At 34.9% G+C, this 16,967-nt stretch overlaps 1 protein-coding gene and 1 non-coding gene across 2 annotated transcripts; one reads left to right on the top strand and one right to left on the bottom strand.

The window, feature by feature from the left end:
• Nucleotides 1-1,704: 1,704 nt before the first annotated feature.
• Nucleotides 1,705-4,049, bottom strand: LOC133033190 (ADP-ribosylation factor-like). Its single transcript, XM_061107824.1, has 7 exons — nucleotides 3,829-4,049; nucleotides 3,212-3,360; nucleotides 2,802-2,872; nucleotides 2,385-2,504; nucleotides 2,185-2,303; nucleotides 2,023-2,104; nucleotides 1,705-1,914 (listed from the first exon to the last, which is right to left on the bottom strand). The coding sequence occupies exons 1-7, from the start codon at nucleotides 3,978-3,980 to the stop codon at nucleotides 1,909-1,911; spliced, it is 699 nt and encodes a 232-aa protein (XP_060963807.1). The 5' UTR covers nucleotides 3,981-4,049; the 3' UTR covers nucleotides 1,705-1,908.
• An 11,125-nt stretch (nucleotides 4,050-15,174) lies between these two features.
• On the top strand, nucleotides 15,175-15,281 carry LOC133033321 (small nucleolar RNA R71). Its single transcript, XR_009685577.1, has one exon. It is a non-coding gene; the product is annotated as a small nucleolar RNA R71 (small nucleolar RNA).
• The last annotated feature ends 1,686 nt before the right edge of the window (nucleotides 15,282-16,967 follow it).

The following is a 16,967-nucleotide window of genomic DNA, read 5'->3' as shown; positions in this document are numbered from 1 at the left end:
AAAATTGAGTGTTGATGGTACATTAGACAAGTTCAAGTCATGATTGGTAGCCAAAGGTTTTCTCCGAACCCCAGGAATAGATTATGAGGACACTTTTAGTCATGTTGTCAAACCAACTACACTTCGGGTTGTCCTCGACATAATTGTTTCATCTCAATGGCATGTGAAACAAATAGATGCCAGCAATGTCTTTCTTCATGGAAACCTTAAAGGGACTATTTACAAGCATCAACCTCAAGGATTTGTTGATCCTAACAAACTCAATCATGTATATCTTCTTCACAAGGCCTTGTATGGGTTAAAACAAGCTCCCTAGAGCCTGGAATGAAAAGCGTAAAACCAATTTGTTTCATTGAGGTTTCAAAAGCATCTAAATGTGACAATTCTCTATTCATTCATGAGATAGGTAACTCTCTGGCTTACCTATTGGTCTATGTTGATGATATTCTCATCACGTGACCAAATTCTTCTCTCATCTCTCAACTCATATCTAACCTAGACCGAATTTTCTTTGAAAGATCTGGGATCAGTTTTACTATTTTCTCAGTGTGGAAACTTTCAAATATGCCAAAGGTATGTACTTAAGTCAAAGCAAGTACTTATCTTCTTACAAGACTACACATAGAAGAAGCAAAGAATTTCTCTACTCCAACTAGCTCCACAGCTAAACTAAGTCTCATAGATGGGGAACCCTTCGAAGATGTTACCTTGTATCGAAGCACTTTATGTGCTTTACAATATCTTAACTTAACGCAACCAGATGTTGCCTTCATCATAAATAAATTCAGGCAATTTATTCATGTTCCCACAATAAAGTATTGGGTGGCTTGCAAACAATTACTTCAATATCTTAAAGGTACTTTGGCTAATGGTTTGTAGTTGCATCCATCAGATTTTCTTTATTTATAGGACTATAGTGATGTTGATTGGGCCAGTTGTATAAATGATCAAAGATCAACTGGCAGCTATGTCATGTTTATGGGAAGCAATATTATCTCATAGTCTGCAAAAAAGCGACAGGTTGTTACTCGTTCCAGCACAGAGAGTGAAATTCGAGCCTTGGCTAATGCTGCTGCAGAAATAAAATAGAACACTTCTCTTTGATTTAAGCTTTAAGTTCGCTTCATTCAACTTATTGTCCTTTGGGTTGATAATCGAAGTGTTACATCTCTAGTTGCTAATCCTGTGTTCCATGCATGTAGCAAGTACATTGAGATTGATCTTCACTTTGAAGGAACAAATTCTAACAAGACAACTATATGTTCGATATATACCTTCATTGGATCAAGTTGCAAATGCTCTTACTAAACCTCTAACTACGGACAAATTCCAATATCTAAAACACAAACCACCTTAACCGATTAGTTAGTAGTTATAAGTTAGTTAACTGATTGGTTAGTTTTTGGCTTTCTTTTGGCATTTCAATAACTTTCTTCTTGCTCTTACCTTCACCATTGCCGTTGTGAAGCTTTACAGCAAACAAGCCAAATAACCTTCAAAACTAGTCAGAGCTGAGCACATTTGGGCGGTTCATATTTTACTCAACCCTCGACCACAGTTTTACATTTACATTGACCTCATTTCTTTGAATTCTGATATGCAAACATTGCTGGTACAAAGGAGGCCACGATGTGAATGGGTTGAGTTTCTTCAAACTAGATTATATGATAACAACACCAACCGGGTAAAATATATCCAAAGAAATCTTTCAAAGAGGAAATATGAATTATTATGGAACACTATTTAGTAACAAAAAGTCAGCGTTTGCAAGAGAAAGCATAAACACCGTACAACGAAGGCACTTTAACAACATACCAAATCTAGAACAATAACAAACACAACAAAATGTATCATAATCTTTTCTTGTACTTCAGCCAACAAAAAATTGCGAATGAAGCCGCCCACCATCTACGCCTGCAAATACATTTAAACAACAATAAATTAGAGGAAAATAAACGATAAAGCAACAACTTTAACAAATAGGAACCAGAAAAGAACAACAAAATTAAGTAGGAAGAGAACCTTGTTGGCAATGTTGTTTGAAAGCCAGTCAAGTCCCTCATACAACCCTTCACCTGAGGTTGCACATGTGCTCTGGATATACCTATAATATATTCTTCCGTGGTTAGTCATACCCACCAGAGAGAGGGAGAAAGATATAGTTAGCTATAATCAGTTTTTTACCAATGACGTTGACGAAGTGAATGGAGACCGAGCTTATCAGTTATCTCAGCTGCATTCATAGCATTAGGAAGATCTTGTTTGTTTGCAAATACTAGCAGCACTGCATCCCTGAGCTCATCCTATCAATATTTCTTCAGGTAAGTAACTATGTTTTCATTTAGGAACCAAAAAGGTTAAAATATTCAGAAGTGGCATAATACCTCATTCAACATTCTGTGCAACTCATCCCTGGCTTCAACTACACGGTCTCGGTCATTGCTATCAACAACAAAGATTAGACCCTGTGTGTTCTGGAAATAATGTCTCCACAAGGGTCGGATCTGAAAATATCATATATTTTCTAAATTATTCAGACTCATTCTGTATGTTTAGAAGTACGCTCACAAAGAAAATGAAATTATGTTTTTTCAACTAGCAACAGGCACCAGTCTCTCCTTTGATATTCTAATGGGCGGACATAGATTATCCACATAACATTTAAGCAAAATAACTTCTGAATCAGGGATATAACAAAATTGAAAAGAAAATAATAACAACAAAAGGATCTATTTACAATTATCAAGGTTACTATAGCAGAATCAAACTAATGTCTGTATTAATTAGATCTAGTGACAAACCTTATCTTGGCCCCCAACATCCCAGACGGTAAAGCTAATGTTCTTGTATTCCACGGTCTCCACGTTAAATCCTAACCAAATAGACCAGAATCAGTTGCAATTACCAAAAGGAAAATAATAAAAACGTAGATTTGTGAAGAACAAATATGATAAGAGTTGAAGAGCATTTTGTTTCCACTTCTCAAGCAATTTTAATTGGCAATAGTTTAGGAGAATACGGATTAATGCCTACTCAAATTAGGACACCACAAATTGAAATAGTGAAGACTGAATTATCCTATGGCAAGTCTATTTTGTAAAAGGAAAAAAATCATTAACAAGACCCTATCCCAATTCGTAGACATAGAAATAAATGCAGAATAAAGAATTAACAAAAGTCAGTAGATTAGTATAAAAGACAAAGAATATACCAATAGTTGGAATGGTGGTGACAATCTCCCCGAGCTTGAGCTTGTATAAAATAGTAGTCTTACCAGCCGCATCGAGACCCACCATAAGTATACGCATCTCTTTCTTGGCAAAAAGCCGGCTGAAGAGCTTGGTGAAAGACAGCCCCATTCTGAAATCCAAATATCCAACACATTTAATGCTGTAATTATCTCACTTTCCAAGAAGGTCACAAATGGGGTCTATATTCTATACGATCATCAAATCTACCAAAGACTTTCCTTTTCTTCCCAATGATTCGTAAATTCTATCGTCAAATGTGAATTAGAACAGGAATGGATCGAAATGAACCAGAACCAATACATATACGAAGAATCAAAATCATGAAGAAAAAAACGATCGCTGAATCTAAAATCAAGCAACCAAATAAGCACATATTGCATCGGAATCAGTATTATGTAAATCCTAAATGACTAATAAATCAGAAATATTGAAGATCTAAATGTAGATCGGAGCAATTGCAAGGCCATCAGATGCTCTTGTAATCAGATCGCACTTACAGCAACTTCAATTTCTAGAGATCGATAGTTGAGAACAATCGAAATCTTAGCAAATCGAATGAGAGAGAGAGAGTACTTACCTGAGAAGAGAGAAAAAAGAGAGAGGTTTGTGGCAATGGAGAGCGTTCTCTGAGGTCCTTGATTTTCTCTCTCTAAACGAAGAAGAAAAGGAGCTGTCCTTCGAGCGAGAGAGAATACAATTATTCTCTTTTATTCTATTTATAGACAACATAACGCCGTTTCTCTCCTTTATTTTACCACTTAGCTTTTCTTAACGACCGTTAGTAACGCTGTCATAAAGAAAAATAGCCTCCATCTTCGAGATTGTAGTCATTGACTGTTGTTTTTTTTTCTGGAAGTAGACATGACATAACTGTTGGGGAAGAGAAAAGTGGTGTTCTTTTTACGAACAGGATATCTACAAACACATTATTAATATTGATTAATGTTTCTTAGCAAAAAAATATTGATTAATGTTCTTCTTCTTTTTTCATTCATTTTTTGTTTAAGTATTTATTTACATTTGGGTAAATAAGTGACCACATCGTATTAGATTGTATTATATTATATTAGTGTTATTTAATATAATATTTTATTTGTGTAAAATTATATTATCTTTATCATTAACTCGATCATCACCCCAACCTCGTTCCTTAAAGACACGAGGTTGGAATTTGGGGCTAGGTCAGGGATGGGATCCGAGCTTAGGGTCTCGGGTTTGAGTCCTGATTCAAGGGTCGAATCTAGGTTTGGGATCAGGTTCGAGGCTATAGTTTGGGTCTAGGTCTGGATTCGGGTCTGAGATCGAGTTTAGGGGTCGAGGTTGAGGTCGAGATTTGGGGTTGGAGTCGGGACTGGGTTCGGGGTCGGAGTCAGGGTTAGGTCCGGGATCTGGGGTCCGAGTTCGAGTCTGGGTCCCAAATCCAGGTCATGGGTACGGGGTCGAGTCAAGGTCCCCCAATGTCGAATCCTTTGTAAATATTATAATATGAGCTAATATGAATCATTTGTATTAAATAACACGGTAATAACTGCATAATTGCACATAAAAGTTAGCATATAATTAACGGCTTAATAGTGATTAAATTAATATTTATGATTATATGTATATTAGTACAAAAATGAGATCTATTGTCAGAAATAGGTCTTTGAGAAATAATTTCTCAATTATGGAGATTTTATTGAGCTTTATGTGTGTTATGCATGTTATATATAAATTATGATATTTTTCATATTTTATGCCTGGTAACAGTGGAATACGTCAATATGGCTATTAGTGTCACAGTGTTACGGTAGAGTATTTAAGAATTAGCGAGGCAAGTTTTGACCATTTTACCCTAGACATTAAGGTTACTTAAGAGGGAAGTAAAAAAAAAAAAAAAATTGGTCTTTTTTATCCTAAGATTGATATTAGCTGTTTTAGTGGAATTTCTAGATTGGGATAAGTGTTATGTTGAATAACCAAGTAGAATAAAACAAAAAATTAAGGAGATAACTGTATAAAATCAATATCATTCTCTCTCTCCTCACTTCCTCTAGGTTTGGAAACCCTAAGAACAACCTACCATTTTAGACCTAATTTCACCCAATTAAAATTGTAGTTCTTCAATGATTTAGAAGCAAGTTGTTAGCAAAGATTTAAGGTAAATCCTAGTTCTTTTACTTCTTTGATTTTAAGACTTAAAGTTTGGGTTTGAGTTTTGATTCGAAAAATTCTGTTCTGTTAGGATTTGAGTAGTTTAAGTTTAGTTTTGGGAAGTTATTTATGGTTGTTGTTGACGGTAGAAACTTGTCAACCAACTTTTGGCCAGAAATCAAAGCCTGAATTAAAAATTTAGAGATAAAGTGTAAATTCAAACTACAATGGGTATTCAGAATAGAGAGAAAAATGGTTTGGTATTGCTTCAAAGTATGTGATTACAAGATTGATTTTTCAACCCTCTCACATCAGAGAATGGGGCATTTATAGGCTCTAATGTCTTGAGATACACTTGTGGCCCTCAAGGGACAAGCTGGCCTTATATTAATGTGAGTTGTAGGTACAGGATGTGGTCTTGCGCCTTGTACCATTGTCGGGTGTCAAGTGGTCCTGAGTTGCAGGGGTGGTGGTTACAAAGTACCTATTGTCGAGACGTCAGGGGCTATAGACAAAGTACCTCCACTACTTGTACCCTCCTGCCACCAGGTCATGCTGAAGGCGTGGCCGTAATCTGTTTCGTACCCTTCCGTGAGCATACCTTATCCTTTGAATCCTTTCTTATCCTTCTTCTCTCCAACAATTAGGATAATTTTTCCTTCAATCTCCTCCTTCTCGCCACCTTTTCTCCCTTCACCTCTCTCGCACATCCCATATCTCACTTGCACTCTCTCTCTCTCTCTCTCTCTCTCTCTCTCTCTCTCTCTCTCTCTCTCTCTCTCTCTCTCTCTCTCTCTCTCTCTCTCTCTCTCTCTCTCTCTCTCTCTCTCTCTCTCTCTCTCTCTCTCTCTCTCTCTCTCTCTCTCTCTTACGCCCAACATCTTTCCCTTCTTCTTGTATAGCGTCCAACATGCAACATGCATGAACCAGCTCGCACGACTATGTTTCTAGATTCCACCTTTTCAACCCATGTTTGTGGATCGTCTTGGTTCTGTCTTTGTGGTGCTTGAATACATCCCAAAAAGTATAAGTGTCAATTTTTGGGGTTAAGACTTGACCCCAGTCTACAAGAATTCTTTTAAGTGTTCTTTTTGACTGAATGAATTGGTGTTTTTCCTTGTTAAAATGTGAACCTTATCCTCTTCACATTTTTTGAGGATGTTTCTAGTATACATAGAGAGCCTCCCTTGCTTGATTTTCACTTCACCAAACCATTTTGGCATTGTTGCAAATTCCTTTCACTTTGTCTAGGAGGTCTTAAGTTTCATTCTTCACAAGGTCATTTTTCAACTTCCATTTCCTTAATATTTTGTATCATTTTTTTTGAATGACCTTCGCGCTTGTCCATGGTGTACAACGAGGTTTTCTCTCGTACACGAGGTCGCATTTTGAAGCCTCCATTTTGCCTTGTGTGGCAAGTGTCTTGCTTGCTTTGGTGTAGCTTAGTACTTTACAGTGACCTCTTCTGCTTCACGAGGTATTGTGTTCATTCCTTTTCTCTTTGTTTTCTTTGTTCACACACTATGATTTTAGATTTCTTGTTGTTGTGATCCGTGTGTTATCTTCATTATATTCATCGTTAATGTTGGGAATATTTTACCAGGATCTAGATTTACTAACAAGTATGTTGAATTAACATCCTATATATGAATTCACTAAAACAATGAAATAAAGACATAAGGATTTAAGAAAACCTTACATTGATTGCAGCGGATATAATGACTCCTTCCGTTTAAGATCTCTAGCCCTTGATTCCTTTTTGTAGCAGTGCATTACAAGATTTGAACCTTGATCTTTTTCTCTCCTTCGGGTTTGGTTACCACCGTCTTACTCACTATGATTGAGTACTTGACTTGCTATGTGTGGGCACGACACTCATCACTAAGGGTTCGAATATGGAAGAACAAGGAACTCTCTCATCTAGGTTGGTTGAATAGTCAAGTTTGGCATTAGTTGACAAATATATCAAGTGGATGAGATAAGAGCATCATGTTCCTTTTATAGTGTTTCAACTAGGGCTTAGGGTTGAATTATATAGATTGAAAAAGAATAAAATATTGGGCAAAAATAACATCATGGTCGTACTATTCAAATGACCAATTTCTAGTTAGATTTTTGTCACTTTATTTCAACCACTTATTCTTCTTTTCAATAATACCATATTTTCCAATTCAATCCTATACATGCCAAAATTATTTATTTACTAATTATAATTAATTACTAAATAAAATTGTCATTTATGTAATTTATTAATTAGACCATGCAAAGTCTCTTAATTAACAAATTGACCCCAAAACCTCTTTTCTTCACAATTAAGCCCTTACTTAGTGAAAATTCATAAATAAAACATAGTCTAATTTTAGAATTATAATTGATTAATTAAAATAAATTGACTGAGTCTTCAAGCAGTATTATCTCAACTAGTGAGGGGACCATGGGCCTATATAACCGAGCTTTCAATAAGCAGATCTAGAATTCACCAAGTACATTCCCTAACTTATTAATTCTGCCTTGCGCCACTATAGATTTGGAATTGAATAGCACCCTCAGTTTTATAGAAGGCTCTATATGTACCATGATATAGATACGTTATTATTATCTATTGTTACAATCCTAATAGTTAAAGATCCTCTATAGATTATCTACAATGAATAGGGACATATTTCCCGTTCTACCCTTCAATGTATTTTTTCCTTAAAACACTTAGCTACCTATAAATGATATTTCAGTAAACTAATATAATTGCTGAAATGAGATCTCAATCATTTATCTCTATTCAGCCAAACTCGAAGGAAATCATCGTTTCACTTCTAAATAATTATAGAAGCTGTAGATTCGATATCTATGATCAGCGCTCCAACTCAATTGAGCTACCACGTTCCCAAGATGTAAGTATTTACCAGAACCAAAAGTTAGCTTCCACGAACAACTCTAAGAACATAAATAATACAAACTAAGTTGAACCTAACAATATTAGGATTAAGATCCATAGACCTAAGATCAACCATTGATATTGACTTAGAAAGATGTAACGGTAAGTTTATGATATCTTATCCAAGATCAATATCGGTCCCTTCCAATGTATACTCCATACATCTGATACTGGTAAACTTTGCCAATATCCTAGAAAGGACATAACACTTATCCAAGGTGTAAGTATACCTTATCGCTGATTATCATGCCAGTCTAAATCTAGTGAACTGATAAATCATCAGAATTAAAATTTTAAACGTATAATCATGATTATATTCCACTGTGCTGACGATACTATAATCATGAACAAATATATACAGATTTATATATCTTTTGGACTTAATAGAATTTATACATTAAACATAATCATGAAATAAATCATGTGAACCATGCAACATAAAAGCAATTTCTGATCTTTATGAATTAGTAAATCTAATTAAATTGAAATGGATTTTATTTAGGGCACAAAGCCCAACAATTAACAAGTTGTGTCACATGTGCTCTCCTTAGGGCGAATATCTTCATGTGTTATATTTAGCGAACTTAGTACCTCTATTTTACCTCTTAGGTTAAGGTGTCGAGAGGTTGTGCCTAATGATCGACGCGACGAGATGGCCTAAACGAGATTAAAAGGGAAAGTTTGGGCTTAAACACCATTTCACCTTCTTATTCAACCCTAACCACCTTCTAACCCTATTTCGTATTCCCTGCCGAGTTCGTCATCATCCTCATCAAAAATCATCAATCTCATCTCACAAATCCAATTTTTTTTCATCTATTTTTCAATCCTTCACCCTTAACCAATAACACTATTCCCCTCATCAACCCATCTCTTCCCTTCCAAATCATACCTAAAATCCCTGATTTACACCCAATTTCAAAAATCCACTATTCATTATCTTCAACCTCAAGATTTTCAAAGGCATTCATCATCGGAGGTTGTGTAAAGGTTTCTCTCATCAATGTGAGTATTTTTCATGATTATTCTTCAATATTTTTGAAATAATTGTGGATTTTTTAGATTATTGCAAGAATTGGTGTGTGTGTGTGTGTGTGTATAGTGTTTATCTTAGATAATGTTGTGGTGAATATTGTTTGTGTGTGTTAATACTATTGAATATTAATTGGGTATTCATCTGGAAGTAAAAATTATGGGGAGGTGCTGGAAATTTTTTTTGAGTGAATTGTGGTTTGAGTGAGAATGGATCTTAAGAGGTGAAGAGTTGATCAAGAGGGTGCTTCATCATCCAACCCGCCAAGGGTTTCGAGAAGGTCAAATGTAGATCGGACAAGGTTTGTTAGTGCTGAGGCCCAAGACCGCTATCTAGAATTGAAGAATATGGCATTTATTGATGGTAGAGGTATTGATTGTGGTGATACTACGATGCCTAGTCACCCACTATTTGAAGAAATTAGGCTACAAGTCCATAGGAGAGGATGGGTGCAATTTGTTCATGTTAAGGAGAGAGTGAACCGAACCTTAGCCCTAGAATTTTTTGCTAATTGACCCAAAAGAATGAATGAGATAGTTAAGGTGAGGAGTATTGATGTTCCAGACAACTAGAGCACTGATAACTTTAGGAATTAGAGTTATTTTCACATTTTTTTTAAACTAAAATTGGTTTAGTTCTTAAGTTTTTAATTTAATTAGTGAGTTTTTAATTGTTCTTGAATTCATTAGTTTTATAGTAATTTTATATGTTTTTGTGTGTTTTTATAATTATTTTATTATAATATGTTATGTGGTATTTAATATTAATTTTATTTTAGTTTTCTCATTAATTTTATGAATTTTTAGGTGTATTTGGTGGATAAAGTATGGATTAATTTGAAGAACATGTGAAGAAATTGGGGTCAAAATGCAATTTTAAAAGCAAAATCAAATCAGCCCAAGAAGAAGCCCACTCTCGGTCAGCTCCTTGACTCAATCAGAGTCGTCCGCCTACAGATCTAACGACCCAGGTGGCGAGTGAGATGCACCCCAGACAAGAGAGAGTGAGAGCAATCTCCTCCTGCTGCTTTTCTTCCACGCGGGGCCCACGAGCAGCTGCCAGCCCTCTCCTTCCGCCACGCGTGCAACCAGCCTCCAACCAGCTCGCGCCACGTGAGCTATCCGTCAGCCTCCTTCCAATCAAGCTGCGCCAAGTGGCACTGCTGAGCAGAAAACAAAAAAGAAGAAAAAAAATGCTAATATTTGTTTATTTCTCATCCGAAAATTACAAACAAAATCAAAAAAAAAAAAATCCATAATTTTCTCCCACACTTTACACCTAAATATCCATTTTATCTTCCTAATTTATTTCACCTAAATAAACATTCCCATTTTATTTTACCCTATCTTTTTCACTATTTTTCCATCCAAACAAACATTTATTTTTTCCAATACTCTTACACATACTCTATTTATCCATTCTCTTCTCAACACTAATTAAATTAATCATTTTATTTATTTTATTTTGATTAATTTAATCCTCAAATTTTGCCTATAAATATGGTGTTGGAAGACAATTTCAAGGACATCTCTTCACCCCCCTAAACACCTCTTCAACCCAAAACACTTCTCCATTCCACACTCTTCATTTTTACCATTTTCTTTCTACCATTTTTACATTTTGAAGAGCATGTCAAGTATGTTTATGTTTTGTAATTTTTATCTAGTTATGAGCTTCTAATCTTTTTTCAAGATTATTAAGATAATGATGAAGCAAAATGTAACTAGATAGTGTTTATGTTTGTATGTTGATTTCCCATTTGTGCTATAAAGTTCATGGATTTTTCTATCAAAAATATGTCTTTTTCATCTTCAATATCATGTATTCTTGATTGTTAAAGCATATTTCCACTTAGTTCTTCATTATGCAAAAATATAATACTCTTTGATTAAATGTCTTTCATTAAATTGTTTACATCTAATTCTTAGAATATAAGTGTTATATTTTGCCTAAACATAGTTTCTTTGATTTTGTGTAGTTTCATTAAATTGTAACACATTTAATGCTTAGAAATTATACCTTTTATAAGTGAAGAAAAATCCTACATTTTTGAAAATAACTTGTACTTAAAAGAAAAATATATTTTGAAAAATATAGTGTGATTTATTTCAACTATATATATATATATATGAACTTGGAAATCAATATACTTATAAATACTATTGAACTTGCATTTTGTGGATTCTAATATCTTAATAATCTTATTTTACACATCTTATTTGAAAATCATTTTCATACTCACTCATCTTTAATCTTAAGTATTTTAGTTACTTGTCTTTTATTTTATTTTGCAAAACCAAAATCTCATCAAATATTTGGAGCTAGGTTAGAATATTCTTATTTTGTTTGAAATAGTTTCTTTTGATGTTAGTCAACTCCCATGGGTTCGACCTTGCACTTACATAAACATTATATTCCGAAACGATTCGTGCACTTGCGAGTATAAATATTAAAACACTCACTTTTGAGGACAACAAGCACTTCATGTTGTATATTCACTACCCACCTTTACTCATGAAGAGCAACACCTACGAATGATCGAGGAGGAGGAGAAGTTTATCTATGTTGATATGGTTGAGACTATTGGCTTCCTGGGCTTAAGGTTTCATGAGTATGATGGGAAACTGTACTAGTTGTACCGATGTGAGTTGAGCCAGGTGGCTCGTGCCTGGTTGTATTTTGTGAGTGGCAGGTTGGTCCCAAACAAACATTTTTCTGATGCTCAAATGGATAGGATGAAATATGTCTATGCCATTATGAAAGGATTTAATCTAAATGTGGGGGACATCATTAGGCACAGCTTTGACATAATGATACAAGGAGCTTCTAGAGGTGGACTTGGTTTAGCTGATGCTATTACTGATTTGTGTGAGACATATAGGGTGCCACAATACTCTTGTAACGCCCTAATGCTAAGGCACGCTACAGTGCTTTTTCAATTATAGTGCAATCTTTGCTAATCAAAGAATTTTCTTGAAAAACGTGTCAAATTAAAACTTTTATGTTAAATATTAAACTTTATAATATAATAAAATATTTACAAGTGCCGGGATCCCGTTTTCAAACTTTATAAAATTAACATTTCAAAACACACATTTAGTACAGGTCGCACAGCGACTATCAAAATACAATCCCCAGATGTCCCGAGACCGAACACTCCAGGTCGCGCTGCTTTGACATGTACAATCCCATCTGAGATCAGGTTCACTCCTGTTCAGCCTTCACCCTTCCTTTACCTACACATGGAAGCAGAACTGTGAGTCGACAAACTCAGTAAGAAATGCATATAACATATCATATAATTTCCGACCTGTAAATAGGCGCCCATACACCTATTTACAGAGCTTAACAAATGAGTATGAACGTTCAAAACTAGGGTACAACCACTATACCACATACACAACGTACCTCACTGTACGAGTGTTGGTAGGGTTTACTCCGTACCCTGAGTACCACTGAGTGATATACCACACACCTTAACACTTTTTCGTACCCGTGTTGGTATCTCTGTATCGTACTCACAACAACAACACTCACTATACCAATGCACTCTGTATCATATCCTTACAAGTGTTGGTAGTGCAAATCACAATTTAAGCATGCATATACAAACACATATACATACATTCAGATAATCACATCACATATTATATTCAGTTCTTACCTGTTTTCCGAATTCAAGTGTGTTGGCCGACCTGAACGGAAATCTCGTGCTAGATGGATGCCCTAATCACATTTTGAAACCGGGTAAGTTACATGATTAAAACCCTAATCCCGGGAAACCCAAAACCAAAACCCTAGGTTCTGCTATGCTCTTAATGGGTTATTCTAACTCTGGAAATGGGGAAACACCCAACCGAGGCATCGAAATGGCAAAAATTGAGAAAATGAAAGGCCCGGGGAACCCTGCTGAAACCGGCTAGCCGGTTTTTGTGGCACTGCAAACCGGCTAGCCGGTTTGCACCAGGTTTCCCAAAACTATTCATTTCTTGCTCAATTCTCCTCCAAATGCAATGAAACCTTCCAGAGCTCCTATTCAATGCATAAACAATAAATTTCAGCCAGTATTTCACAGAACAAACCAATAATTCTCAAGTTGCCATTAAAGCTCAAAGCTTTGAACTCAAAGCTTAAAATTGCATAAGACTTACAATCAATCTCTAAACCAGCAACTAGGAACTAAAATTAACTCAAACAAGCCCTAGAATTCGAACTAAGCAAGCATCAAACCCTAACAGCCCCTATAACCCAAAATCACTTCTTAAAACCAAAATACAACTACATAAACTTAAAAGGAAAGGAGCTAGGGTTTACCTTAATTATTCTTCCTTGAATCCTTGGTTGAAAACACAGAAAAAAATAAAGAAATGGCTGGGTTTTCCTTCTGGTTTGAGAGGGCCGAACACTAAGAGAGAGAAAGGAGAAATGATATTTCTCTAATTTGATGAAAACCAAGTGCAGCAGCTGAATTTGTTCATCACCAAGATGAATATCAAGATTGAGGATCCTAATTACTTGACGAACCCACCCCGATTCTATTCCTATGACCAACCACCACCACCACTACCAAACCCCTTCTAATGGGGGTGCAGGTAAGTCTCTCTTCCCTTGTTTTGCATGACACATTGGGGACAATGTGTATTCTAAGTTTGGAGGAGGGGACTTTAACTTTTTACTATTTTTTTTTTTTTCTATTTTTAGTTTAGTATTATTAGTTAAATTTAATGTTTTTATAATAACAATAATTGAACCGATGATAGTTGAATAATTGAGTTACCAATGTTATTTGTGATATGAATTGAGATAGAAACTGTGTGCTTAATTGGTAAACTCTATGGATTAATTAGGTTGCTTTTGTGGAACAATGTGTGAGTGTACGTTCTATAATTTGAAAAAAAATACATCATTTGTATTATACTTTGGGTTGTGGATTGTTGTATAAATGGAATAGAACTTGCATAATAAATTATCTCGAGGCGAAATTCTTGACACTTCATAGTTGGAATATGATTAAGGTAGTTTTTGGATCGATTGAGCCTTTCGAGCCGACCCTTATGTTGTATCCCTGGTTACCCAAGTTTGAGCCTTAACATGTTTGAAAATTTTTAACCACTTTTGAGTTTACCTTATTTTCATAAGTGCATGTACCACCGATAAACCTTAAATTATACCATAGGTACTTGGCTAGTTTGGGGGAATCTGTTGTTATGGAAACTTAGTGAAACGTGAAAAATTGAGAAAAGTGCTATGTGATGAATTGTTTTTGACATCACTAGAAAGAAAAAAATGACTTTCTCGTCGGTTATCTGAAGAAAAAAATCTGAAAAAGAGAGAAAGAATTAAAGGAAAAAATATATATGGTTGAATTCGAAATAAAAAAAAAAAAGATTCTCATGGTTTCTCAACCCCGAATGGTAGTAGTTAGGCATTGGATTTCCCCAGTAGTTGGTTATTATAAGGTTTGTTGGCCATATACTGTGCTTGTTCCATACTCTTTTTCAGGCTCTTGTGATGTAGATGCAACAGCAACATTTTCTACAGTTGATGTATTTTTCTGAGCAACTAAGGCAGCCACTTGATTAGATAAAGCAGAAATTTGAGCTGCTATATTTGTCATAGGATCTACTTCATGTAACTTAGCCATATTTTTGTGAGTATTTCTTTCATTTGGCCAATTATATCTATTATGGCCAACTCGTCCAATAAATTAATGGCTTCAGTTGCAGGTTAAGACAATAATGCCTCTCCAGCAGCAGCATCAATAATAGTCCTAGTTGGACCATTCAACCCATTTTCAGAAAATTGAAACTTGCATCCAGCTTTCATAGCCATGTTGTGGGCAGCGACGTAATAAGTCTTTGAATCACTCCCATGCTTCATAAAGTTGCTCCGAATCAAGCTGTCTAAATTGCCCAATCTCACTCTTCAACTGTGCAGACTTTGATGGAGGAAAGAATTTCACTATGAACTCTTTGGCAATTTCATCCCATGTAGTAATAGAACATGGCAGCAGAGATTGCAACCAACTTCGTGCTCTATCCCTTAAAGAGATAAGAAAGAGTCGTAGTCTTATGGCATCATCAGTAACACCATTCATCTTCACAGTAGCACATACCTCCAAAAATATGGCTAGATGGATATTGGGATCTTCAGTAGCCAAGCCACCAAACTGATTCTGTTGCACCATATTGATTAAGTAGGCTTCAACTCAAAATTATTAGCAGCGATGATTGGATTAGGAATACCAGTCAGATTTTCATTCACTGTAGGTAAGCAATAATCACGAACAACCTGTGGTTGTGCATCAGCTGCAGCAAGTGCTGGTTGGTTGTTATTAGGGCCATTGTTGTTATTGGCTGCCATGGTGAAATTTAGTGTTTTTATTTTTTTTTCTTTTAACTGCTTCAAAGTTCTTTTAAACTCGGAATTCAGCGGTGTGAATGGTGTAGCACTTCGATTTCTTCGCATAAACTGAACCACAAAGCAACAAACAAAATAAAATCTAATTTAAAGTAAAAACTTTTAGTAATAATATTACCAATAATTTAAGAATTTTTAATCCCCAGCAACAGTGCAAAAAAATTGTTACACATTGTTGTTATAGCAAAGTTTTAATACTAAAAAAGTTATCGAACCCACAGGGATTGATTATTAAATTTTACTAACTATTATACTTTTTAATTTTATATTTTAATTAGACAACACAAAGTAAATTATAATTAAGAAACAAATAATAAGATAAATAAAAAAATAAATAGACAAATAACGTTTTTCAAATAGAAAGTAAAAACCTGATTGATTTTCCTATTTCAAGCTTTGAATCTAAATTTGTTGATTATCTCAATTTATCCTATAATTTGTAGTTTCAAGAATCCTAATGTAACCTATTAACCTCTCTCGAGCGATGATAGATTTAACTAAAATTAACAAACACGATATCTCTATTCAATGTTAATCTTATAAGCACTCATAAAGCAATATGATTCTCTTTAAATGAAACTCATAGAATTAGTGAAATCTCTAAATCTCACACTTTTCCTATGTCATGCAATTCTAAGTCCGATTTTAGATTACCTCTCTCAAGTGTAAACCTCAAATCTCTATACTAATTAATGGTGATCAAGCATTAAGAAGATGATAGTTAGCACAAAATTGCATAAAGAAATAACAAGAACAAATATGAGAATAATCTAAAAACTTAAATTCATAATCTAAAATAGTTCCATCAACACTTTAGAATGAGTGTTTAGTACATAAATACAAACATAATAACCACAATAATCATGTTCATAATTAAATAACTAAGCAAAGAATAAAGAAGAAGAAGAAGAAAAGAACTCTAATATGATAGTTGATGATGATTGCTTGAAGTCTCTTCTATCTTGCTCTTCAATGTGTTTTCTAATCTCAAAATTACTTGTTTCTCTCTCTCTAGTCCTCCTCAATATGATTTACATGCTTCTTTATATAGGCCAATAGAGATAGATCAATCCTGAAATACTCATGTGCTGAAATTATTTTTTTTTTCCGTAAAAAATATTTTTTTTCCAACCGTGCGCTATAGCGCTTACCCCCCGCGCTATAGCGCACAACACCAAATTTTTCTACTTCGACCTTG

Source organism: Cannabis sativa, unplaced genomic scaffold, assembly GCF_029168945.1.
Source record: "Cannabis sativa cultivar Pink pepper isolate KNU-18-1 unplaced genomic scaffold, ASM2916894v1 Contig3, whole genome shotgun sequence".
In the NCBI taxonomy this organism is placed as follows: Eukaryota; Viridiplantae; Streptophyta; class Magnoliopsida; order Rosales; family Cannabaceae; genus Cannabis; species Cannabis sativa.
This window is presented reverse-complemented; position numbering and strand designations above follow the sequence as displayed.

Excerpts from the sequence above, each read along its gene's own strand:
- LOC133033190 (XM_061107824.1), bottom strand. The coding sequence starts at position 3,980 with ATGTTGTCTATAAATAGAATAAAAGAGAATAATTGTATTCTCTCTCGC. Across the intron at positions 2,304-2,384 it reads TGCACAGAATGTTGAATGAG|GATGAGCTCAGGGATGCAGT; the intron begins GTATTATGCCAC and ends AAATATTGATAG. Across the intron at positions 2,105-2,184 it reads TCACTTCGTCAACGTCATTG|GTATATCCAGAGCACATGTG; the intron begins GTAAAAAACTGA and ends AATATATTATAG.